This window comes from Chelon labrosus (genome assembly GCF_963514085.1).
Source record: "Chelon labrosus genome assembly, chromosome: 22".
Taxonomy (NCBI): domain Eukaryota; kingdom Metazoa; phylum Chordata; class Actinopteri; order Mugiliformes; family Mugilidae; genus Chelon; species Chelon labrosus.
The window spans coordinates 21,621,497-21,646,775 of NC_140355.1; the positions used below are offsets into that span (position 1 = coordinate 21,621,497).

Here is a 25,279-nt window from a genome sequence, read left to right on the forward strand (position 1 = left end):
CAAATCTAGCCTACTTCCTGCTTCCTTTAGATCCCTCCTCATCCAGGGCCTTCTCTTCACAACATGGAGGAAAGGTTAACTGAGGAGGTTTCATTGATACAAACATTTATATGACTCGTCTTTTCGTGTTCACGTCTTCATGTACATGTGTTCATGTTCTTCGTGCTTTTATTGTGAAAACCGCGACAGGAAGTGCAGTGTCGCCCCTCTGCCCACAGGTTGGTTGGTTTGTTTGTTTGTGTCCGTGGAGGCAGCGTCCGTTCCCAAGGTGACGTCAGGCTGAGTCGCTCGGTCGGGGCTGGGCTGGAAACCGGAGCCGCTGGAAAAACATGTAACGGTGGAAGAGAGAGACGCCGCAGCTTCCCGCGACCGAGACCCAGTTCACCCGGTTCAGACACAAAGTAAGCTCCAACGGCCGCTGTCCGCTTTTATCCCGCCTTAGTGTCCGGTCAGTCAGCCGTTAACTGCCTTAGCATCAGTTGGTGCTAGCATGCTAAGCTAACCTGACGCTAGCTAGCTAGCTTGCTGTGGCATTCCAGCAGGGACCAAGGCTTCAGAAATAAATAAAAAAACATGACAGCAATCAGTGTGTTTAACCTGAACTGGGGGGATTATCACCAAATAACTCATTTAATTTTATTTAACTGTAAATGTAGTATCTAAGGTCTCGTTTAACGGTTAAATAAAATAAATTATACAACTAGCTGCAGGGATGCGTAGAAGAAGAAGAATCCCAGACACAAACAACAACACTCCCAGTCTCCTTCTGCGTTTGTCATGATTTATTTATTTATTTTTATTATATTTTTTTATGTGTGGTTGAGGTGTGGTCGTGTAAAGCTGCAGATAAATCACTGTTAGTCTCAGGTGCTTCCTACAGGGTGAGGCTTGACAGCTCCAGGTGTGTTTGTTGTTTTGGTCTGGAAGCGCCGGCTGGGCAGAGGAAGGGGGGCGGAGACAGGAGAGGAGAGGAGAGGAGAGGAGAGGAGAGGACAGGAGAGGAGAGGAGAGGAGAGGAGAGGAGAGGTAATGCTGCAGATCTGTTACCTGGTCACTGCATGGGATTATTATTCTAGACATTTAGAAACATCAGGTGAAGAGTCTCCAGGAGGGAGGGAAAGATGAACAGATGTTGAAACAAGAGACGAACGAAGCATCAGAAGAGTTTGATGAATCAATTAATTCTGTTGTATAAAGAAAACACTTCTCCTCCTCTCCTCCTTTCTCCTCCTCCTCCTCCTCTCTCGTTCTTCTCCTTCTCTTTTTGCTTACACTTCAAGTTGTCCTTCTCCCTTCTCCTATTTTTCATCTTTCTCTTCCACTCGTCTTCTCTTCTAGCGTCCTTCCCTTCTCTTTTTTCTTCTTCCACGTCTCCTCCATTTTCATCTTTCTTCGTCTTCTCTCTTTCTTCTCCTTCTCCTGAGCCTTATTTCCTCATTCTCTTCTCTTTTTCTTCTTTTTATCCATCCTTTCTTCTTCTCTTTTTGCTTATATTTCACATACTCCTCTTCCTCCCTCCTCTTTTTTATCTTCCACTGCTTCCTTCTCTTACCTCCTTCTCTTCTCCTCCTTCTCTCTCATTCTTCTCCTTCTCTTTTTGCTTACACTTCAAATTGTCCTTCTCCTCTTTTTTATCTTCTTTTTCCTCTTTCTCTTCCACTCTTCTTCTCTTCTACCTCCCCCTTCTTTCTCCTTCCCTTCTCCTCTTTCTTCTCCTTCCTCGTCATCTTTCTTCTCCTCCTCCTACCGCTTATTCCTCATTCTCTTCTCTTTTTTCTTCTCCTTCTCTTTTTGCTTATACTTCACACTCTCCTCCCTCCTCTTTTTTATCTTTCACTTCTTCCTTCTCTTACCCTCTTCTCTCCTTCTTCTCCTTTTTGCTTATACTTCAAATACACCTCTTCTCCATTTTCATCTCTCTTCTTCTACTCTTCCTCCTCTTCTCCTCCTCCGTGTTTCTCATTCTTCTCCTTCTCTTTTTGCTTATAGCCCTTCTTTACATTCCTTCTCCTCCTCCTCTTCCTCCTTTCTCTTTCTATCCCGTCATTCTCTACTGAATCCCCCTTCCTCTTTCTCCTTCTCTTCCTCCTACCTATTCTTCCTCTTTCTGATATTTTTATCCTCCCTTTCTTCTTCTCCTCCTTCTTCTTTCTCATTCGTCTCCTTCTCTTTTTCTCTTGACTCTTGTTGAACCATGTCATGAACATTGTGACGTTTGTTTACTGAAATAATTTGTCTGTGTTTGTTTTTGACTGACTTGACTGTTTTTTATTTGCTTCTCCAGCTCCTTCCGTCATACTGGGACAGTGTGTGTGGTGGGGAAGGCCTAGTGCCCCACCTTGATCAGGCCCCCCCCCCACCACCACCACCACCATCACCACCACACCCATGGACAAACAAGGAGCCATGACTACTCCAGCCAAGGTCAGCGGGCTGAAACCCCCCAGCAAAATAGGCCGTCCGTCTGGTGTCCCGCAGAAGACGTCGCCGTCATCTGGTAAGACGCGGATCGAGTGAAGAGGAAGAAAGTTTTTGTGTTTGTACCAGGACCTTATCTATCATACTAAGTTTTAGGAAGGTGGTGATTTTGTTATGTCCGAATGGTTTTAAATTATTTGTCCTTTTTGAGTAAAACCAAACTTTGTTGCTCCAAATATAAAGTAAATCTAATCCGTTGTTTTTGCTCATGATTGTTTATTAATGAGGTGATGACTCTGATTACAGGCGCTCCAAAGCCACTTCCTCCTGAGAAGTCGCCCGGCACCGTGACCTCGCCGACCCAGGATGGAAACGCAGACTTTCAGGTTGGCGAGAGGGTCTGGGTCAACGGCAACAAGCCGGGCTACGTGCAGTTCGTCGGGGGCACCCAGTTCGCTCCGGGGCAGTGGGCGGGCATCGTGCTGGACGACCCGATCGGGAAGAACGACGGCTCGGTGGCGGGGGTGCGGTACTTCCAGTGCGAGGACGGTCGGGGGATTTTCACGCGACCTTCAAAGCTATCCAGGACCGCACTCCCGGAGAAGGAGGCCAACGGTGGTCAGGCCAGCCCGGCGCTGGGAGCCTCTGCTACGAGCGAGCCTGCCCCTGCTGCCGCCGCCTCAGCCGGTAACATCTAGAAAGTTATTCAGGTATTTAAGTATTTATCAGGCGTCTAACAGGCTCCGTTTTTTTTTTTTTCTATGCTCAGCTCAGGGAACCGGCATAAAGACAAGCGGAGCACTTAACCGAATGATGACGTCCAGCGAGTCCGTGTCCAACCTCTCAGACCCAGACTCCATGAAGAAGAACAGGAGGGAGCTGAGGCTGGGAGACCGTGTCCTGGTGAGAGACACACTGTCTGAAGCATGGACTGCTCCACATACGCTGCACCTCTCACCTCACCTTGAATTAGCTGGGGTCAGGTGGAGTCAGGCCAAGATGGCGGCTGCCAGGGACGCAACACTGAGCTTCTAAACATATGGAAGTATTTCTGTGCCATCTGAGGTTGAACATAAATTTCTGAGGTTGATTTTTTTCAGCATGAAAATAATAAGAAATCATCAAATTTCTAAAAAATTCAACCAAAAAAAAATTCAACCTCAAAAAAAATTCAACCTCAAAAAATTCAACCTCAAAAAAAATTCAACCTCAAAAAAAATTCAACCTCAAAAAATTCAAACTCAAAAATCTCACATGGCACAGAAATACTTCCATAAACATCCGGGTAACCAGAACGATTGCTTCTCCCTGGTTACCCGGATGTTGAGTCTTGATGTTGAATTTTTTTTGAGGTTGATTTTTTTTTAGGGTGAATTTTTTGAGGTTGAATTTTTTGAGGTTGAATTTTTTAGAAATTTGATGATTTTTTTTTATTTTCATTCTGAAAAAAATTCAACCTCAGAAATTTATGTTCAACCTCAGATGGCACAGAAATACTTCCATATAAACAGCTCTCAAGTAAAGGGTGGCGTCAGTGAAGGTTCATCCATCTTAACAGTCAGTGGATTGAACCAAATGTTGGCTTTAGAACAACAGATCAGAACATTTTTATCATTCTTACATTAAATCTGATTTTTTTTTGTGCATAATTGTTTCATGTACATCTCGTTTCAGCCGCCTCCTCATAAGGAAACATCGGTTTGTGTGATTTTTATTGTTTGCAGGTTGGCGGTAACAAAGCAGGAGCGGTGCGGTTCCTCGGAGAGACGGAGTTTGCCAAAGGAGACTGGTGTGGAGTGGAACTAGACGAACCTCTCGGCAAGAACGATGGAGCCGTGGCTGGGACCAGGTACAGAGCTTAGAGGACAAATGTGGATCTGTTGTTTATTATCAGCAGCTGAAGACAAACAGACAACCTGTGCAACCCGTTTCCTCCTCAGATACTTCCAGTGCATGCCCAGGTACGGTCTGTTTGCTCCGGTCCACAAGGTGACGCGAATCGGCTTCCCCTGCACCACCCCCACCAAGGCCAAGAGCTCCCGGAGGATGTCCACTCTCAAGAGGAGCCCCAGCGCCTCCTCCATCAGCACCCTCAGCTCCGCCACCTCCTCAGTCGGCGGCAAACCCAGCCGGGCGGGACTGGTGAGACCTGTTCTGTGCTGAGAAGAACCAGCACTGCAGTGAGACAGTTTAAACACGAAACAAATCACAGAGAATGATAAGATCAGTAGCGTTGTTAGCTTAGCTGCCATCAGAGAAACAAGCTTCCCCTATCACGTCTGATCATTTTAGAGGACCAACAGCGATGAAGGCAGTTGTCAAGAACGCTGCGTTGCTCTCATTGGTTGTAGGACTGTCCAATTATGCGATAATGAAATCCAAACTCATATTCTGATAAGTATTGAGTCTGGATGTTTCCTGGACATTTTAAAGTGTTACTGATCTTCTCATATACAGTTCAGCCAGAACATAAACTACTCCCTCCACCTCTGAGCCCTCTGACCCAGTCTGACCTGTATCATCTGACGTCCCGCAGAGTGAAACATGAGTGTCGTTTTTCAGCTGACGGAGACGTCCGCCCGGTACGCTCGCAAGATCTCCGGCACCACGGCGCTGCAGGAGGCTCTGAAGGAGAAGCAGCAGCACATCGAGCAGCTGCTGGAAGAGAGGGCCCTGGAGAGGTGTGAGGTGGCCAAAGCAACCAGCCATGCAGGAGAGGTGCAGCAGGAGCTGGTCCAGCTGAGGAAAGGCCGGGATCAGGTCTGTGTGCAGTGTTTGTCTTCTGATTCTTCCTTAGTTGCCTTAGAAACATTCAAAGATCTCAGTAGCCCAACTTGAACGTACAGCCGGGGCCTCCTGCCAACAAACTGAGCAAATGTAGACTCTTGAAATAAACTTTGTGGTGTGCGTTACAGTATGCGCTGGAGATGGAGGCCAAGTTGGACCAGCTTCGTTCGCTGGTGGAAGCAGCAGATCGAGACAAGGTGGAGCTGCTCAACCAGCTGGAGGAGGAGAAGAGGTGGGTGGAGTTCACCTGCAGCCTGGACGCCTCAGCTCCGAGCGCTGCTTTTAAAAAGTCATTCACTTCTTCTCTCAAACCTCAGAATACACAATCAAAACTTTCAACGACTTTCAACGTCTGCATCTCTCTCCTCAGTTTATTAATTCACCATATTTACCTTTTCTGATATGCTCCCTACATTCATTTATACATGTTGTTATTTTATAGTTTCTTAAGTATGAATATAAAAGGTGTATAAAACACATCAGTACAGGGCCACAATGACTCGTTGACGTCGTCGCTGACATCGACTAGTTCAGTGATACGATGGGTATCCAGAACTAAACAGCAGATGGCAGCAATGGGCTGAAAAGACACTTAGTTTTCTAATAAGCTTCAGGTTGTTCATGAAATGTTTTATTAAAGGATAGCAAACATTTTCATGATCTACTTCTTTGCACTAAAACAAAGAGAAAAAGGTGGAGTTGTTGTTATTTATAGGTTATTATCCTGAAATCTGTTCTTCATTCATAGAGTTCATGTTAAAATATGTTTAAAAGTTTATTAGGGGAAGTTGTGTTTGTTATTTATTGGTTAATTAAAGGATAAACTGTCTGTTGATTATTGTGATTTTAATTGCTGCATTTTGGTCGTTTGTCGTCTGTTTATTGAACTTTCCACACATCAGCCAAACACAGTGGTAAAAATATAAGGTCAAATCGTGTTCCTACATCTTTACAGTCGCTTCGTGGTCTTTTAAATCATCTTTTTCCAGAGTATCATCTTACAAACGGTAAAATACGTTCTCTGTCGTCCTTGTTTGACAGAAAAGTGGAGGACCTGCAGTTTCGTGTTGAGGAGGCTTGCATCACCAAAGGAGACCTGGAGGTAACTCATGCTTTATGTAACCTGATTCTCAATTAAACATTTTCTCTCGCTCCCTCTCTCCCTCACTTATCGGCCCGGTGCTTCTTTAATGCGTCTGGATTACTGACACAGGGATGAATACGTAGAATTTATTAGAGCACCTGTCGAATCAGAACCTCCTGTGTGAAAGTTTGACGATTTAATTTAACTTCTGGTTCAGTTTTTAAATTTTCTTTTTATTAAAAACTACATGGAGTGACTTTAAAGTTTCTCTGATTCTTAAAAACTAAGAAGAGTTGATTTAATGACTCGTTCTGCTGAAGCTTTTATGTTTTCCCTGCACTCTTTGAATCATTCATTTTCTTTCAGACTTTCTTCCTGCTCCTTTTATTTATTCATTCATGTTTAATTCACTTCACTCTTCCTCTGAGGTTTTTCTTAAACTACCATCGCCTCGTCATCTGATCACGGCTGTTATTTTAAAAGCTTGCATTCACCCTGTCATCCTCCTCCTCCTCCTCCTCCTCTCCTGCATGTGTTGTGTGCATCCTCCTCACTCTGGAGCGCCTGAAATGATTCCTGTTCAAGTGCCGGAAAGGAATTTAATGATGTCATTGAAATGCTGGAAACCATCAGAGCTTTCTTACTTACTTACTGCTCTCCTCTTTAAAAGTCTTCTGTCTGGCATGTCGGTGTTGGTGTTTGTTCTCCTTCTCCTCCTGCTCTCTCTCTTACTAACAGACGCAGACCAGGCTGGAGCATGCCCACATAAAGGAGCTAGAGCAGAGCCTGCTCTTTGAAAAGACCAAAGCTGAAAAACTCCAGAGGGATTTAGAGGACACTAGGGTAATGCTGGCGGTCGCAGCTTTTTCCTCACTAGGTTTAATAATGGTGCACGGTATCTACTGAAGGAGCTGCAGCGTGGAAACTAAAGACACAGCGCAGGGACATTAACTTCTGCCCCGGAGCTTCTCTAATAATGAGGTTCATTATAGTGAACCGTGTTTGGAGATGAAAAGCTTTCCAGGTCACAAACTCATTTCAAACACAGATGGAGAGTCTTCAGACTAAACTTGAAAGCTTGGTTTGCTTTGTTTGGATTTTTCCACGAAAAAATCCAAACTAGTCTAATTTCCGACTTTGCTGTCTGTGGCAACTTCCTTCCTCACGTGTCCTGTTCAGATATGTGTCCTCCTGAGTGATCTGATCACAAGTGGCCAGCTTAAAGAACAGGTGTGAACACATCTGGGACACGTTTGTGATCCGAAACTTTAAGAAAGAAAGACATTATTTTCATTGTAAGCACCAGACATCTCAGTTTCAAAATACCCATCGCAGTTGTGTTTTTAAAAAGATACATAAAATATAAGACAAAGACTATAATAAATGTTAAATATATGTGGAGGTGGTCTGGGTTTTGTCCTGGGTCACATTAAAGACCACCTACTCAACAGGGCTGATCTGAGGAAGAGGAGTTTAACTCATTCATTCAACCACTAGTAGAAATGATCACATGAATCAGTGATGTCTGTTCATTAGTAATGAGAGCCTTTTAAAAGATTCTGGCCTTGGAGCTGAGAACCAAACTAAACTAGAAACTAATCTGAACTAGAATCAACTCAGGAGATTGTTTAATATGAGGAGTGTTGTGTGTAATTCTGTCATATAAAGCTCATCAGCATGTTGAATTAAGTATTCTATCTCCTCAATAATGAGCTTTATTTATCTTAATACTACTTAGTACTTAGAGCTGCTCACTTGTGACTGGATCACACAGGAGACATGATAATACCAGGTCTGAACAAGGCCTAACGCGTCACAAATATTATGTTTTATTTTTAACAGTGGCTCTGTAGTTTGCAGCAGCAGCCGTGATGTTGTGCTTTTTATCAGTCGTGGCTGAAACAGGAGGAAATAATACTGGGAGCTATTTTCAGTCTACATCTGGATTAACTTGCAGGTCCTAGCAGTGACATAAGTTTATTTAACAATTAAAATCTTTGCCTGATCCCTTCGACCATTAATCTGTATAACTCCAGGCAGCTTGATGACTTAAGTAAGGTTATATAATCGCATGAAAAAGATAAATGAGAACGTGTCTGCACAGAAAATCTGTAAAACTTAGATCTATCGACTATCAGTTGGTTTAAAAGGCTCCAGCAGCCACTTCTTAATCTCCCGTCCCCTCTTCGCCTTCACGTGTCCTCTTTATATATATATTCTGCTGCAGGTGGCCACGGTGTCTGAGCGCTCCAGGATCATGGAGCTGGAGAGGGAGGTGGCCGACCTCCAGCTCCGGCTCCGGGCGTCCCAGCAGAAGGAGGACGCGGCGTCCCTGTCGCAGCAGCAGATCAGCAGCCTCAAGGCCCAGGCTCAGTCTCAGGAGAAAAAGGTTTGTGGAAATCACCAGAGAGTTCTCATCCCCAGTGTTTTTATCTCAACCTTGGCCACAGCTACGTACGCAACAACACAAAGGGTTATTCATTTAGTGTCATTTAATTTACAGCTCACACCCTGCTGTGATAATGCCTCTGCTCAGATCTACATGTGTTCACTGTATAGTGTATACGGCGCGTCTCCCAACAGATCAGCGAGCTGAGTGTCGACCTGGAGAGCAAACAGAAAGAGCTTCAGTCCGTGCAGCAGGATAAGAGCTCTGTGGAGCAGCAGCTAAGCGGCCTGGTAGGTGGAGGAGGCTGATCCACGTCATTAAACAGAGCAAACACATTAGAGAACACATTCAGCTTTAGCAGAAACAAAAGGCAGCTTGCTCAGGCATGTGACGCCCCAAGATCTATGGAACAGACATCACAATAAACAGCACAGAGCTAGTTCATCTCAATATTCACATTTAAAAAGCTTGTTTTATGGCATTTCTGTTTCTTCCTGTTCTTGTTTTTGTTCTTCTTGTTCTTGTTGTTGTTCCTCCCTTTCCTGTTCTTCTTCATGTTCTTTTTCTTATTCTCTTATTCTTTTGCTGCTGCTTTTTCGTCTTCTTCTTCTTCTTCTTCCTGTTCTTGTTTTTGTTCTTCTTGTTCTTGTTCTTGTTGTTGTTGTTGTTCTTCTTCCTGTTCCTCTTCTTGTTCTTTTTCTTGTTTTCTTATTCTTTTGCTGCTGCTTTTTCTTCTTCTTCTTCTTGTTCATCTTCTCCCTGTTCCTCTTCCTGTTCCTCTTCTTCTTCTTCCTGTTCTTCTTCATGTACTTTTTCTTATTCTGTTATTCTTTTGCTGCTTCTTCTTATCTTCCTCTTCCTGTTCTTGTTCTTCTTGTTCTTGTTCCTCTTCTTCTTCTTATTCTCTTATTCTTTTGCGTCTTCTTCTTCCTCTTCTTCCTCTCCCTGTTCTTCTTTTTTGCTTTTTCTTCTTCTCTTGCTCATCTTTTTCACCTTCTTTTTCTTCTTCTCCTCTCCCCGATCTTCTCCATCTTCTTCTCTTCCTCATCTTTTTCTCCCCTTTCTTCTTCTTCTCTTCCTCATCTCCTTCTTCTTCTTCTTCATAACTTACAGTAAAGTGGCTTTAAACCACGAGGCCTGTTTGTAATTTCCAGTGTGTTTTTCCTAACGTCTGTGGGAGTCTTATCTGTAACTGACTGTCTGATTTTTAGCCGGCCTCTTTCTCTGTGAGGTGTTTTGCTTGTGGGCATTGTGAAAGTAGCCTCATTAAGACGAGGCATTTTATCCACGAACCCCGCATGTTTTCTGGACCCAGTCATTGTTCCCCGCTTAGCTCAAGGTGCAAGAATGTTGTGATTAGCTCGTAGTCGAAGCTGATGTTTCTCCTCTTCAGAGACAGAAGCTTGAGACAGCTGAGGAGGAGGACAGGAAGACGACGAAGACCATGCAAGGTAAACACCACCTCTGTGGGGTTTGTGCTCGCTGCAGTGTGTTTGATTGATTTATTGTTCCCTTGTCAAGGTGATTGATGTCGTTCTTCTGTTTCCTGTCAGAGCTGGAGCAGAGTGTGGAGCGATGGAAGAAAGACTACCAAAGTCTGAAAGACGAGAGTCAGTGCAGAGAGAAAGATCTCAGAGCTCAGCTGACACAGGTAGGTCTGCACATGTAGTCAGTGATGCAGCTGTACTGGAGAGATGGAGAGCAGCTTTAGTGTATTATCCACCAGTCAGAGAGTATCTGGTTACGATGGCTCCTGTCAGTGGGTGGAGATATGTCAGACAACAAGTTGAACATTTTGTCTTCAGAGCTGATGTTAGAAGCAGGAAAAATGTTGAAGTGGATCAGAACATCTCCAGAACCACAGCTCCTGATCCTGGTCTGAAGTGGTCCAAGGAAGGAGGAGACACGGAGACAGGGTCATGGACCAAGGAGGTGGAGGAGGAAGAGGAGGAGGAGGAAGAGGAAGAGGGGAAGGACGAGTAGGCGTAGGAGGAGGAGGAGGTAGAGGAGGAAGAGGAGGAGAACCAGAGACAGAGTGATGGACCAAGGATCACAGAGGAGGAGGAGGAAGAAGAAGAAAACTAAGAAGGAAGAGGAGGAGGACAAGGGGAAGAAAATTAGGCAGAAGAAGAGGAAGAGAAAGGAGGAAGAGGAGGAGTAGGAGGAGGAAGAGGGGAAGGAGGAGTAGGCGGAGGCGGAGGAGAACCAGAGACAGAGTGATGGGCCAAGGATCACGGAGGAGGAGGAGGAAGAAGTGGAGGAAGAAGAAGAGAAGGAGAAGGTAGAGGAAGAGGAGGAGGAGAAGGAGGAACAGGCAGCATAAAAAGAAGTGGAAGAGGAGGTGGAGGAGGAGGATGAAGAAGAAGACAACTAAGAAGGAAGAGGAGGAGGACAAGGGGAAGAAAATTAGGCGGAAGAGAGGAAGATGGAAGAGGAGGAAAAAGAGGAGGCCAACAGTCTAAGGAAGGAGGAGAACCAGAGACAGAGTGATGGACCAAGGATCACTGAGGAGGAGGAGGAGGAGGAGGAAGAAGAACAGGAAGCGAAGAAGGGGAGATGAAGGATAAAGAAGAAAAGCAAGTGGGAGAGGAGGTAGAGGAGCAGGAAGCGTAAGAAGAGGTGGAAGAGGAGGATGAAGCAGAAGAGGAGGAGGATGAGGAGGAACAGTAAGAAGAGGAGGAGGAGGCCAAGGGGAAGAAAATTAGGCAGATTGAGAGGAAGGTAAAGAGAACCAGAGTCAGGGATCAGACCAAGGATCTCTGAGTCTGACTCGTGTGGTTCTGATCCAACAGACGAGCTGCTGAAGAAGTTGATGCTGGTTCTGATAGAAAGGAGTCAGAACACTCAGTGGATCACAGGTTGGTTAGTCTGGGACCAGTCAGGGGGTCCATGCTGACCTCTGACCTCTGACCTCTGACCTCTGACCTCTGATAAAAGCTCCTACAATGGTTCTATTTTGTTTTTCAGGCCACTGAGGAGTCGGAGAGGACGGCCCTGTCACTCGAGCAGCTGACCAATGAGAATAAGACTCTGGAGACACAGGTGAGCAGAAGGAAACCTGTGAGATACTTATCTACACACACTCTCTGCTTCATTAGGTACACTAGTGAAAATAAATGCATTCTAATATAACAATCCTGCACTGAATCTTATCTTCATGACGTTCTAATAATACACAGTTAATATGTTAAAGAGCTGCTTAGTTTTTCTTTCTCAACATGCAGCTCAGTGGACGTCTGCATGTGTTTCACTCCGTGTGGAAGAATCTGCACAAACATCCGTAGCCTCCAGCGTTAGAGATCAGGATTCCCACACTGACTGCACGTGACCCTGCAAGTCCCAGTCATCGCATTTAATCAGCCGTGCGTGAAGTACTGCCAGCCATCTCTCTCTGTGTGTGTGTGTGGGTGTGTGTGTGTGTGTGTGGGGGTCATCCCTCTCAGCCTCAGCATCTGTAACCTGATCTTTTCATCACTGCTCACTCAGTCCATCACACTCCTTTTAAAAGAGGTTTACCTGCAGCTGATCCCTCAGTCTGTGGATCTCTGGTGCCCTCTTCCTCACCTGCCTGACAGTCAGCTCAGCTCAGCTCAGCTCTGTTTTATTGACGTCAGTCCAGCTGCAGCTCCAGATGTTCAGGCTCATGACAGACTGAAATGGATATGAGATTAGAGCGGTAGATGATCACACACATGCTTTCTGTGTTCATCATCCCACGGCATAAAACCTAATCATGCACATTTTGAAGCTGGACTCTCTCGTTGTTGTTACGTTTGAAAACCTTTTGGCTTCACACTTTTCTTTTTAACTCCCTCTATGTAGGAATCCTGACAAACAAAATACAGACAAGACTGAAGAATAAACCCTTCTGGGTTTAGAATCAGCAAAACATGATCTTCATCAAATATTAACCGCAGAGAGAAAAACCAACACACAGGTTGTCGAGCAGTTATTCAGCAGAGATGCTCTTACATCTGTCTCCACTCACCCAGGACGCTGTACTGTGTGAAGTAGTCCTGCACATGTCAGAGTGAGCTGCAGTGTGTGATGATGAGGATGGTGATGATGATGATGATGATGCCTGGATGGACAGGACATTGCTTTAGTTACAGGACGGTTGACTCGAGATCTGCTTCTCTCACGTTGGGTTTAAAGACGAATCATGAGGAACGATTTATTGACAGAAAATGAAATGACAACAATTACTAACGATATCAATTAGTAACACAACTTTAGTAGCTTTGAACCGAGGTGAATTAATCATATGGCTCCATCTAAAGTCTGATCTCATAGCTGATAAATGTTCAAGTCGTGGTTTGAGGCTCCAGTCTCAAGATAAAACAGAATTATTATGAATAACATTGATCTCTTTGACTGTGAGAGTCTCTAATGTCAACCACATCATCACATTTGGTGTGAGAGCTTTCTCAGTATCTATTAACAGAGTAATATATTTGTATTTGTTACCAGAGCCCTCAAGAGAGTCTTGTGTTTTGCCCAAGTACAAAATTTCATTGCTTAATAGAACAGAATCATTGACCGTTTTGATTTCTTTCTCATATTCCAGTAGCAGCGGTGGGTATTCCCAAAACACATCAGCCAAAAAGTCAGATTCCTGTGTCTCAGTTGTGGTTATCTTTTGTGTGAATGGCCAGTGGTTGAGTTTTGGAGTGGTTTGGTGGCTTTGTTTTGCTCATGGGAAGTTGTATATGGGCCTGGTTGGTGTAGGGATATGGTTTCTGCTTCAGGTCTGAGAGGTCGCGTGTCCAAAACCTGAATGAGCTCATGTACCTCAGCTAGCCTCTTCATAGCTGGATATGTTTCCTCTGAAATACAGAGTTGGTCTGGATTGATTTTTGGTTGTTTTGCCTTCTTGGTTGTGGTTAATTTCATTGCTTAACTAAATATGTTTGGGTTTTTGTCTATTATTGAACCAGAACGCTTTAAGTATATCTGTATATGGCTTGTTGGTGAAGGGGTATGACTCTGGCTGCAGGTATGAATAGTCACTGAAGGTTTTATATGTCTTTATGAGCCTAGGAACATTTTGGGATCCCTCAGGAGGATCTGGAAAACGTTGCTGTTGGAATTTTGGAATCAAGTGGTTTTGTTTGTTTCCTGTGGCTCGTTGGTCTAGGGGTATGATTCTCGCTTAGGGTGCGAGAGGTCCCGGGTTCAAATCCCGGACGAGCCCCTGCGTGGGTAGCAGTTTTGACCAAATTAATTAAGCCAGAGCTTTTGAGTCACCGTTCAATCTACGGTCCAGCTCCTATGGTCTTAAACGTAAGAGGACGTTGGTGTGTGTGTAGCCACTGCTCCATCAAGTCAAAAGGGGCTGCTTCAGGTGGCTCAAGTGTCTGGTGACGATGCCACCTGTGCCCCCTCCCTTTGAGGTTTTACCGGGCGCAGTAAGCTGGGAGTAGAGCCCAGGAAAGACACTGCCCGCTTTGGGACGTCATGCGTAACTGGAAAACGTTGCAGTAATAGCAAACATTTTGCTGTTTTCCTTTGTTTTAACCAGACACACATCCTGAATCTTTATGATTGAGATTCTGTGATTTTACATGAATGTAAACCTTCTGAGGAGTGTGTGTACATACGATGTGAACAAACCAGATTGTGAGCTGCAGGCTGGGGAGGAGCTTATAGAGGCTTACATAATGGAAGTGCTCGGTGCTGGGCTTCTTTAACCCCACTGTGAGAGAGAGATAGAGAGAGAGAGAGAGACGCTCCATTTCCCTCTCTCAGCCGGGGAGGGGGTGAGAGCCGATGCTTTATTGATGCTCAGCTTGTGCTGCATGTCACAGTCAGAGCGAGAGCAGAGGCTTTGGAACGACACCGCTGTCGTTTAGCAGGTGAACACAGCCGAACATCCGGCAGCGCTGAGCTGTGTAGTTATGGACGTAGCTGCTCTGCGTCAGGGCTACTCCAGCAACATCTACTCGCCTCACTACCAGGTACGATGGGCCGGGTGTTTGTTTTTTAAGCACAGGATTCAAACTGAGAGGAAAGCCAGGTCAGAGCTGCAGCCGCCTGCAGTGTAGTAGTAGTAGTAGTGTAACATAAACACCGGGAGCAGATGAATGGATCTTCCTCTTTTCTGGTGTAAATCTTCCTCTGTGTTAAGATTGGATTAATTTAGCGTATCCTGCGTGTTTATGTGTGTGTGTGTGTGTGTGTGTGTGTGTGTGTGTGTGTGTGTAGACTTGATTTGACAGAAACCCAACGATGATTTAACGTGCAAACAGAAACACACAGCAGACGGCTTCCACCAGGCTTACTCTGTGTTCCATCTGACGCCAGCTACAGCCAAGCCACATTGATTTCAAAGTTGTTAATCAATTATTGACTGTTGCTGTCCCGACGCCGCTCACATCGCGGCGCTGCACGTGTCTGAGGAGCGCTTTGACGTGTCGGCTGTGATTTTTTTCGGATGCGTTTGGAATCGTAGACGTCTGACCGGAGTGAGAAACCGAACGTTTTGCTTGAGGTGAAGTTGGAGGAACGGAGGTTTTTATTTTTAGTTTCACGTGGATTCAACTCACCGTGCTTCTTTTCTGCTGCCTCATCAGGAGTGTGTGTGTGTGCATTTGTGTGTTTTAAGCATCGCCTTCGGTTTCACCGTTATTGACCCAGAATCTCTCTTTTCAGCCTTTGATTGATTTGCTTGATTATTCATCATGTGGAATATGTGTCTGTGGTAGCAGAGCTCAAACTGTGTGTTTAGAGGCGTCACGATGGACTCTGAGGAATTTAAATGTTTTATATGATCTCTTAAAAGCAAACTAACCAACATTCACTGGTTCAATGGTTCTTCTCCTTCTTCTCTTTGTCTTATGTAACAGTAAACAGGAGTGTGTTGCATTGTGGGTTGTTAGTCTGACTAATTTAGGCTTTTAATCACGTTTTTAGGCATTTTTAAAGTAATTGGTTTAATAATGAAAGAAGAAAATACTAAAATATTATGTGTTTTCTAAATATAGACATATATCTGTATGTGGCTCGTTGGTCTAGGGGTGTGATTCTCGCCTTGGGTGCGAGAGGTCCTGGGTTCAAGTCCCAGACGAGCCCCGTATCTCCTAAATATCAAGAACTTTATGTTGAAAAATATTAATGACAGCACTAACTGATAGATTAATTAATAATAAAGTCATGGTAAGTTAGACTTTTGACTGGAAAAAGTTGTTTTTTTTTATTTGTCCCTGTTAGAAAACTGAATGTTTTGGTGTTTTTGGAGTCGAGTGCAGCAAAGAAAGATATTCTCAATACTGCTTCTTGTTTTGCAGCTTTTATATTTGCCTGACCTTTTTGGTTACCTGTTTGATTGGTTGGGTTTATTAGCTGTTGTTGAGTCAAGACGCAGTTACGCTGTCCCCAAACGTTACTTGATTGTTGTGTTTTGGACAAAAATTGAGCAATTACTTATTTGTTGAACTGTTATACATCAGCTGTAACAGTTGCTCCTTGTGGTCGTTGCCTCAAAGGTGAAATTAGTTCAGCTTTGTCCCCTGTACTTCATCGTAGGTTTTGGTTTTATCATCGTTCTTCTTGTGTGCACAACTTTAGACTGTAGCATGGTTCTGGACGGCTTCTTTTGTAGGTATGAAGATGAGGATTTTTAATCTCTGATATTCAGCAGGTCGAAGACAAACCACCGTGGCAGCGACAGCAAGTTAGATTAGAGGTTTGAGTCGGTATGCTGCAGTCATGGTGTTGACTTCTGTGATCCTGTCTGGTTTCCTTTGCTCTGTTTTGAAAGTTTCATCCTTGGAAGTTTTTGTTTCCTGCTTTACTTCCTGTGTTTTCCGCCTCCTTTGATTGGTTGATTGGTTTCTCCTTGTTGGCTCCGCCCTCATTAGTTTCACCTGTGTCTCATTAACCCATCAGCCCGTGAGTGTGTTTATATAGTCCTGCCTTTCCTCTTGTCTTTTGTCAAGTCGTCTGTCATGTACCCTGTTCGGATTTGCTTCACAGTGCAGCACTTTTTGTTTCCCCCAATCGTGAGTCTTCATTAAACTAGAAATTATTTCATCCAGTCCTTGTTTTTTTTTTTTTTTTTTTATGTGCGTGTCCTGCGTTCGGATTCTACCTCCTACGCATCACAACAGTTGCAGCCATCCCAGCGTTTCTGTCTCTCCCCTCTTCTGCGTTCTGTACCGTGCCGTCAGATAAAAGCAAAAATGGCCCAAAAAATTTAACGTCACTCTCCCAGCTCCTGACTGTCCATCGTTATCTCTGATATCCGTCAATGAACAACATCCTCACGCATTTGTTTTTCAGGTTTTATTCAGATTAATCCAGTGACGGCAGACGTTAACTGCTAATAGCCAATGTAACATTAATTTAATGGTGCAAAAAGTAAATAAATCCAAAAGAAAGACAAAAATATTTCAATGTAAAAGTCATATTTTGCACTAAGTTGACAATAAGAACAAGCAGCTGTCCGGATGAAAGAAATGAGCACAGACAACCGTTTTAAAATCTCTTGTGTGTGGGATTTAAAGTGTTGACCGCTTCTGTAAAACAAAACAAAAGCAGGTAATTACAGCTGTAATTATATAATGTCCTCATCAGCGCTCCTTATGGGGAGGGTAAAGTCAGCCCACCTCCTGTAGGGAAACAAATCCAGTCCGAACGAGGTTAGAACTGTGAAGACTTGGTGTTTTTTTTATCTATATATATTCTCTCTGATGATCTTTTTCTTTCCTCCGTCTGTGTCTCCTCTGCAGCTCGAGGCTTTGAAACAGCAAAACTCCAAATACCAGGAAGAGCTCAGTCTGTCGAAGGAGCGGAGCAGCTCCGAAAACCAGCGTATCGGCGTCCTCTGCAAGGAAATGTAAGTACTCAGGGTGACTGATGTGTTTTTTCCTGTAGAGGTGACCCCCAGGCAGCGAGTTAGCTGTTGTTGAATTCGTCCTGGAGCGTCTACGCTGTGAATTAAAAACCTAGTCTGCATTATCAGCTCTGTGTCTCCACTGAATAACATTAAAAAAAATAAAAAAAGAAGTCTTTATTGGTTTAACTTAAATGTCAAACGTGTTGTTATGATTGCGACTCTCCAGAGAGATGGTCCCACTTGTAAATACACTATAAATCGTTGTGTAAAGCACATAATAAGCCAGAGCACGCTATTATGTTATTATGGATGTGTTGATGGAGTACAATGCACAATACGTATTATAATCACAATCAGTCAGAAAGGACTCTTGGGTGTTGTGGCTTCCAAATAAACATTCCTAAACCACGAGTCTTCACTGGAAATGTTTACTCTAAACGATGCTCGTCCAAGTTAGCTAGTACGCTTCCTACGTCTCAGCTAAACTGAGCTTCACCTTCTGCCAAAGTCACATCACTGTTGTGTTGAAATGGAATTATACTTGATACGGGGTGTTAACTGGTCCTTTAAAGAACTTTATACATAAAGCTTTATCCACGTATAAATACTGGCCGTCCACAGAGTTTGAGTTTAAAAAATAAAAACCCTGTGAATACGAGGGAAAGTTATTTGAAACTCAAGAATCTACTCTTTCCATTAATACAAAGCATCACACAGTTGGAGCTAACATGCTAGCCTGAGATAAACCAAGAAAATACGTAGCCAGACCAAAAATTCCTCAGTTAGAATGTCAGAATTTCTTCTTATGTCTCAGTATTTCATCAAATCCCCAAAGAACTTACAACAAATACCTTTAGTGAGCCTGTCCTACATGATTCTCCATCAACTATGCGCCACATGGTGACTTACCTGACTGAATCTGAGCCATGTGTCAAATTCATACATGGTTCGTTGCCTCTGTTTAGTGGCCTTATGGTGGTACCAGAGATATCTAACGCAATTTAGCCATCTCGTATGGACGGAGACCTTTTCAAAAAGACGTGACATGTCTTTGTGACTCATGTAACTGGGGAGTCAAATGCATCAACAACACCCGTATGGATGAAATATCAGTATTTTTATCGATTTTATAATGTGCACAATGGTAGAATCTAATGATGTACAGGCTAAATAAGATGGCTGAAGGTTGAATTACGTGTACATTACCTCCTGTAGTGGGAATCAGTAGTATTTTGTAGCCAGGTTTCCTTTCAAGAGGTAAAAAAAACAAAAAGTAGAACACTTTGGGTACTTTGGTTTTATCCAAATGTCCAAATGAAGAGTCAGTCTGGTTCTGTTTTTACTAAAACCTTTGTAGAATATTTGTGCTTTCTGGTATTTCTATAAACTCTTGGTCTAGTTCTAGTCAGGGGATTGCTCCATTCTCTAAAGTCTGACCTGTCCATAGAGACCAAGGTCATGCATATGGAGCTGATAGTTTTGAAGCTATTCCTGCTTTATTTAGTCTTTTGTAGGCGAGCTTCACCTCCCAGCACCCTGGAGCTTAAGAGGTTAATAAAATATATATGAGCAGCAGACATTTGGCTGATTGCTCAGCTTTTAGTTGCTTATGTTGACCTTGCATCGTCTTGTTTGTAGCTTCCGATGCTGAGGTCTATTTATAGACCTCGTGCAGAGCTGTCGCGTGCCTCTGTTTTTATTTTCTTTACGTCGTCCCGCCACACCTCCCCTGACTCATCACAGCCCCGAGCTGCAACGTCAGAGCTCCAGATGGATCTGAGTGGCTGAATTATAGTCATCAATATGCAGCGTGCTGTTAGAGGAGGAGGAGGAGGAGGAGGAGGAGGAGGAGGAGGAGAGGATGTCAACAAATGATCCGTCCGTCTGCTCCTCTGTGTATGCCTAAATAATTTAAAGGATAAAATGCCTCCGAATGGATTAGTCATGTTCAAACTGCTGCGTTACGTCTTCCTCCCTTGTCCCAACAATGTGTTCCTCCTTCCTTCCTCACTGCTCTTATGTAATCAGTCGTCTCCTCCTGGAGCCGCCTGGCTCCAACATGGCCGCCGCTCCCTCTCTCCGTGACATCAGAGCGTGTCTGTTTTTAGACTTGTGTGATTGTTTGTGTGGAGACAAAGCGTCTTTCTGTCGTCCAAGAGGAGACACCGCTGCTCTGTCTTTGTGTCGGTCACATCCAGTTTGGGTTGGATCTGTTAAGTCCAGCAGGCAAATAGAGGAGAAGAGAGTAGAAGTGTAAAAATAAAACTGACTTTATAAATAAAACCAGCAGCTGATTCTAGTGTCACGCTTAGAAGTTTTGTTTAATTGGATCAATGTTTCTTAACCTGATCAATTATTCTGATTAAATACAACTGAACTGAAGAAGAAGAAGGAGAAGAAGAAGAGGGGGGAAGAGAAAAGGAGAAGAGAGAGATGAATGAAGGAGAGGGGGAGGAGGAGAAGTGGGAGGGAGAGGAGGAGGAAGGAGGAAGAGGAAGAAGGAGAATGGGAAGAGAAGAAGGAGGAGGAGGAGAATGAGGAAGAGAAAGATGAAGGGAAGAAGAGGGGGGAAGAGAAAAGGAGAAGAGAGCGATGAATGGAGGAGGGGGGAAGGAGAAGAAAAGGGAGAAGAAGAGGGAGGGATGAGAACGGCAAGAGGGAGAGGAAGAAGAGGAGGAAGAGAAGAAGGAGAGGGGGAAGGGAGAAAAAGTGGGATGGAGGAGAAGGGCAGGAGGAAGAAGAGGAAGAAGAGGAAGAGAAGAAAAAGGAGAAGGAAAAAATAAAGATGAGGGTGAAGAAGGAGGAGGAGGCTACCTCCATGTTTCTGTTCCTCCTGTAAACCTGATGTTTACTCCTCGTGGAGCAGAGAGAATGGATTTATTCCAGATTACCACCAGAGCCTCTGCTCCTCATCCTCCAGTCTGAGTGGACTCAGTGGAGTCTAGAGACCAGTGACGTTTCATCTGGACCGTCTTCATAATAAACAATATGTGGAAACATATTTAGTGTAGCGCTGCTCCGCTCCCTGTTGTGTTAGAGTGGAGGGTGTTAAAGAGCCATGGTGAATGTGATTATACAGCAGACAGCTAAATATTTCACCCAGATGGTGCTCAGACGGGGCTATTAGTCACACATAGCTGCAGAGATCTTCTCTGAGAATGACCCACATGGGTCTTAACTCCAACAAAATCAGCATCTAAAAATATCCACATTCATACATTCTCTCAGAGCGCTGTCTGCACCGCAGTCTCTTCATCATATGCAGATTACACCTGCAGATTACAGAGGAAGTACGGATAGTTAAACCTTTTCATGTGAATAAAGGATCGTTCTGATTCGTTATTGAGACGACCAGTGAAATCTGTGAGCAGTTTTCTTCACCTTTATGACAAACTGGAGTTAAACTTCCTAGCTTCTCAGCTAATAGTAGCTCTTCCTAGCATCCTAGCCTCTCAGCTAATAGTAGCTCTTCCTAGCTTCCTAGCCTCTTAGCGAATAGTAGCTCTTCCTAGCATCCTAGCCTCTCAGCTAATAGTTGCTCTTCCTAGCTTCCTAGCCTCTTAGCTAATAGTAGCTCTTCCTAGCTTCCTGGTAGCCCTTCCTAGCTTCCTAGCCTCTCACCTAATAGTAGCTCTTCCTAGCTTCCTGGTAGCTCTTCCTAGCTTCCTAGCCTCTTAGCGAATAGTAGCTCTTCCTAGCATCCTGGTAGCTCTTCCTAGCTTCCTAGCCTCTCAGCTAATAGTTGCTCTTCCTAGCTTCCTAGCCTCTTAGCTAATAATAGCTCTTATTAGCATCCTGGTAGCCCTTCCTAGCTTCCTAGCCTCTCACCTAATAGTAGCTCTTCCTAGCTTCCTGGTAGCTCTTCCTAGCTTCCTAGCCTCTTAGCGAATAGTAGCTCTTCCTAGCATCCTAGCCTCTCAGCTAATAGTTGCTCTTCCTAGCTTCCTAGCCTCTTAGCTAATAATAGCTCTTATCAGCATCCTAGTAGCTCTTCCTAGCATCCTAGCCTCCCAGCTAATAATAGCACCTCTTAGCTTCCTGGTAGCTCTTCCTAGCTTCCTAGCATTCCAGCTAATAGTAGCTCTTCCTAGCTTCCTAATAGCTCTTCCTAGCTTCCTAGCATTCCAGCTAATAGTAGCTCTTCCTAGCTTCCTAGCCTCCCAGCTAATTGTAGCTCCTTTAGCTTCCTAGCCACATTGTGTGTATGTGTGTTTATAAACTAAAGCATTTTAACTTTTACTTGTAGGAACTTCATAAGCGAGACATGTAACAGATGTGAACATGTGGCTGTACCTGGATTGAAGCCTGTAGCAACGATCCTGACACAGATATCACTTCTTGACTTAAATGTGTCACTTTTCTCTCTCTCTCTCTCTCAGTGAGGAGCTGAAGCTGGCCTCCCAGAAGTCTCAGCGTCTTGATGAGGTACTGACCTTTCCAAATTTCATGTTACGTAAATCATTTCCTTCATCCTGTTATAGATTGGGGGGGTATGAAGCCAGAAAAGGTGACTTGATTAATAGGTTTTGGCAGAGCGAGGGTTGACCTCCTGCTGCGACTGAACTCTTCAAGCTCAGACGGCTTTAGCCGCTATTTAAATACCTCTATATTTGTGTTTGTTCTCCTCCCAGCACAATGAAGACCGCAACAATCAGCAGCCAGACATGAAGACCAGGTAAGAAAATGAGAATTAAAGATTATTTACATGTTTGTTTGTTGGTTTTCAGACTCTGGAAATTTAACTTTGTAGACACTTGATCGATAGACGTCTGCTGCAGAATCTGCTTTGTGTTTAAGGACGACGATTTAAACTATACATAAACAATGAATGAATCTTCTAGCACATTCCAACATGTTACAGATTTAAGGACATTTCTTTATCATTGTTAAGTGTCTTCAGCTTCAGCTAACAGTTATCCTTATGTTTTAAAAGTCACATTTCCTCCACGCCCCGATATTAAATGTCTTATTTTTTCATGGTTTTGTGGTTTATTTATATTTTGCAAAATTTAAAGTCGATGTGATCCATTGTCCTGCTATGTTCATGACCCCTGTTAGGGGCTATAATGTGCAAAGGGACAGAAGGGCAAGTCGACAATGCTGCTTTAAAATGACTGAAGAAATCACTGTTTTAAACTTGTTTATGGAAATTCAATGCTGCACCTTTAACCTGGCACATTAGAAGTAAATTGGTGCATTCGATGAATAGTTTTTTTTAGATGAATGAACTATTTGTATTCAGCAACAACCATAAAAAAGGAAAACAGGATGATGTGAGAGTAGAGGGCTGGTGTTGTCACTTTACAGCCTGTATGTAGCCTGAGAGGTTAAACCCAGGGCAAAAGATGAATGAATAAATATCTCTGTCTGCTCCACTCTTCTGCTTTTAGTGAATTAAATGAATGCTTTAAAGGAGGGAGAAACAAACACAGGACTTTTAGAAGATAAGGAAGCTGTCTACCCATCCATGGTCTCATACTCCATAAAACTCTAACGGCCGTTTCTTTAAATGGTCTCGTGTTTCTGCAGAGAAACCATCTCCAATCAGGAAACGGAGGGAGATGGAAACTTCCAGAAATCCACTGGAGCTTTAATTTCCGAAAAAGACCGGGAACTGGAAACTCTGAGGAATGAGGTACTCCCACATGTCTGAGCCCTGGTCGTCGTGGAAGCCCTCAGGTGTGTAGAGTGCTAACCTGGCGTCCCTGTCGCTGCAGATCGCCGTGCTGCGAGGAGAAAACGCCGTGGCCAAGACCCTGCAGTCGGCCGTGGAGACGCTGGAGAGAGACAAGGCTCAGCTGCAGAGCCGGGTCCAGAGTCTGGAGCAAAGGCTCATGGGAAGGCCGACGTCAGAGGGAGAAGACATGGAAGCTCCCCCCTCAGGTGTGGACACATTTCTGTCTCAGTCTAATATCTGAGTTAACTGTTGATAAATGATGCGTCTGCTGAAATATTTCTGACTCGTTCCTGAAGGTGACGCAGCTCTGGAGCAGCTGAGAGAAGAGAAGGAGTTCGCTGAGGGACAGGTGGGTCTATCAATAACATTTCATATTTATGTATTCTGACTTTCAGGCCTGTTTTCAGTTCTCACGTTTTCCCGATCGTCTCCTTCAGATCAACTTCCTGAACAGCGTGATCGTCGACCTGCAGAGGAAGAACGAGGAGCTGAAGATCAAACTGAAGAAGCTCGCTCTGGCCGAGTTCAACGGCAACGACGGCACCGACGGGTAAAAGCTTTGATAAACGGTTTAATGATCTAATGTGGCTAAAATGCCGTAGCTTCACCTTTACGTTCCTCAGATTATTGCGTCTATAACGACAGCATTTAAGTTGAACATCCCGTCTTTCTCCGTCTCGTAGTTTCGATGAAGTCGTGTCCAAGCGTGAGAAGAAGGCGACCCCTCGTCTCTTCTGCGACATCTGCGACTGCTTCGACCTCCACGACACCGAGGACTGTCCCACTCAGGCCCAGAGCCCCGACTCCGTGCCCCACACCGCCTACCACGGCAACCCGGCCGACGAGAGGCCCTACTGCGACATCTGCGAGGCCTTTGGTCACGCCACCGAGTCCTGCAACGACGACCAGACCTTCTAGAGGCTGCAAGCATTTCACTCCCTCCCTCCCTCCTTTTCCTCTTTCCTCCTCAAACACTTTTCACCTCCTCTTCCTCCTCCTCTCTGTTTCCCTCCATCCAGCCTGACTAAATCCCCTGCAGATTTTTCCATAATGTATTTTTATACTGTATTTCTGCATATCACTATTAGCTACTGTCTTGCTCCGATTCTGGCCGAGGAGAAACGCTAACGCAGCACGCTTGTCCAAATACGCTGCTTCAGTGCAATATCCGTGTTTTTAATGAATCCGTCGTCCGCGCTCGTCGTTTCTAACGTGATTCAGTTTGTAAGAAAAAAGAAAAAAACAACAACAGAGCAGCTGTTGATTTTATTACGTGTTGAACAAAGCGAAGCACAGTTTAAAGTGAAGGGAAATGAAGCACCTCGACACTCGGCACATTCCTCCAGTCAGAGCCAAGCTGCCGTCAGGTTTATGAAGAGTATCAGGGCCACAGGAAGGGAAACTAGGAAACGGTGTGTTTGAGAATAAAGTCAGAAGAGGTCGTAATATTTAGAGAAGACGAGCTGTGATGTTTCCAGAGAAGAAACTGTTCAGGATGAGTTGAAATAGTCTCTGTTTGATGAAAACGGTACGGTTACACCAAATATAATAACAACTGACATGTCAATAATTATACCAAGAACATATATATTCGATATATATTCAGGAAGAAGTCTGTGAGTAAAACAATGGAGGTAAAGAAAGTTTTACCAAAATAAGTTCTATTAAGAAAAAGAAAAGTCAAAGTATTTTCACCTAAAATCAGGATATAATTTGAGGAAAAGTTCAAATATTTTACCCCTAAAATATTCCTAAAATGTTGAGGGGGAAAATGTGACACATTGTTTATTTAAAACGTTGAAATGTTTTGAGGTAAAATTACTTTTTACTAAAATAAAAATGGGAATAATTTGAGAAAATTATTCATATTTTACCAAAAACAAAGGAAGCATGGTAAAGAAAGTAATTTATTACCAAAATAAATTTTTTTTATCTTTTTCTAAAAACTGGAAATATTTTTAGGGAAAAACAATTAAATTATTTTAAGTTAAAAAATATTTCCAAAAATGTGTAATAGTTTGAGAATGTGTTTAATTTAATTCTCTTTAAGTCTTAAAATCCAGTGACGTTACGACTTTATTCTTGTAA

General features: G+C 43.8%; 1 protein-coding gene across 2 annotated transcripts; it reads left to right on the top strand.

Annotated features, from left to right (window-relative positions):
• Nucleotides 1-235: 235 nt before the first annotated feature.
• Nucleotides 236-25,202, top strand: clip1b (CAP-GLY domain containing linker protein 1b). 2 transcript variants are annotated; one of them, XM_084571893.1, is made up of 23 exons: nt 236-401; nt 2,285-2,497; nt 2,725-3,105; nt 3,188-3,321; nt 4,143-4,267; nt 4,359-4,560; nt 4,981-5,178; nt 5,334-5,437; nt 6,247-6,307; nt 7,028-7,132; nt 8,517-8,678; nt 8,873-8,968; nt 10,072-10,129; nt 10,232-10,329; nt 11,646-11,720; nt 17,408-17,514; nt 21,894-21,939; nt 22,146-22,189; nt 23,044-23,149; nt 23,232-23,397; nt 23,488-23,540; nt 23,629-23,741; nt 23,875-25,202. In XM_084571893.1, the coding sequence occupies exons 2-23, from the start codon at nt 2,389-2,391 to the stop codon at nt 24,107-24,109; spliced, it is 2,778 nt and encodes a 925-aa protein (XP_084428019.1). In that variant the 5' UTR covers nt 236-401; nt 2,285-2,388; the 3' UTR covers nt 24,110-25,202. The 2 variants fall into 2 exon arrangements, with proteins under 2 accessions (XP_084428019.1, XP_084428020.1); XM_084571894.1 differs by lacking the exon at nt 7,028-7,132 and having other exon boundaries at nt 237-401; nt 23,875-25,201.
• The last annotated feature ends 77 nt before the right edge of the window (nt 25,203-25,279 follow it).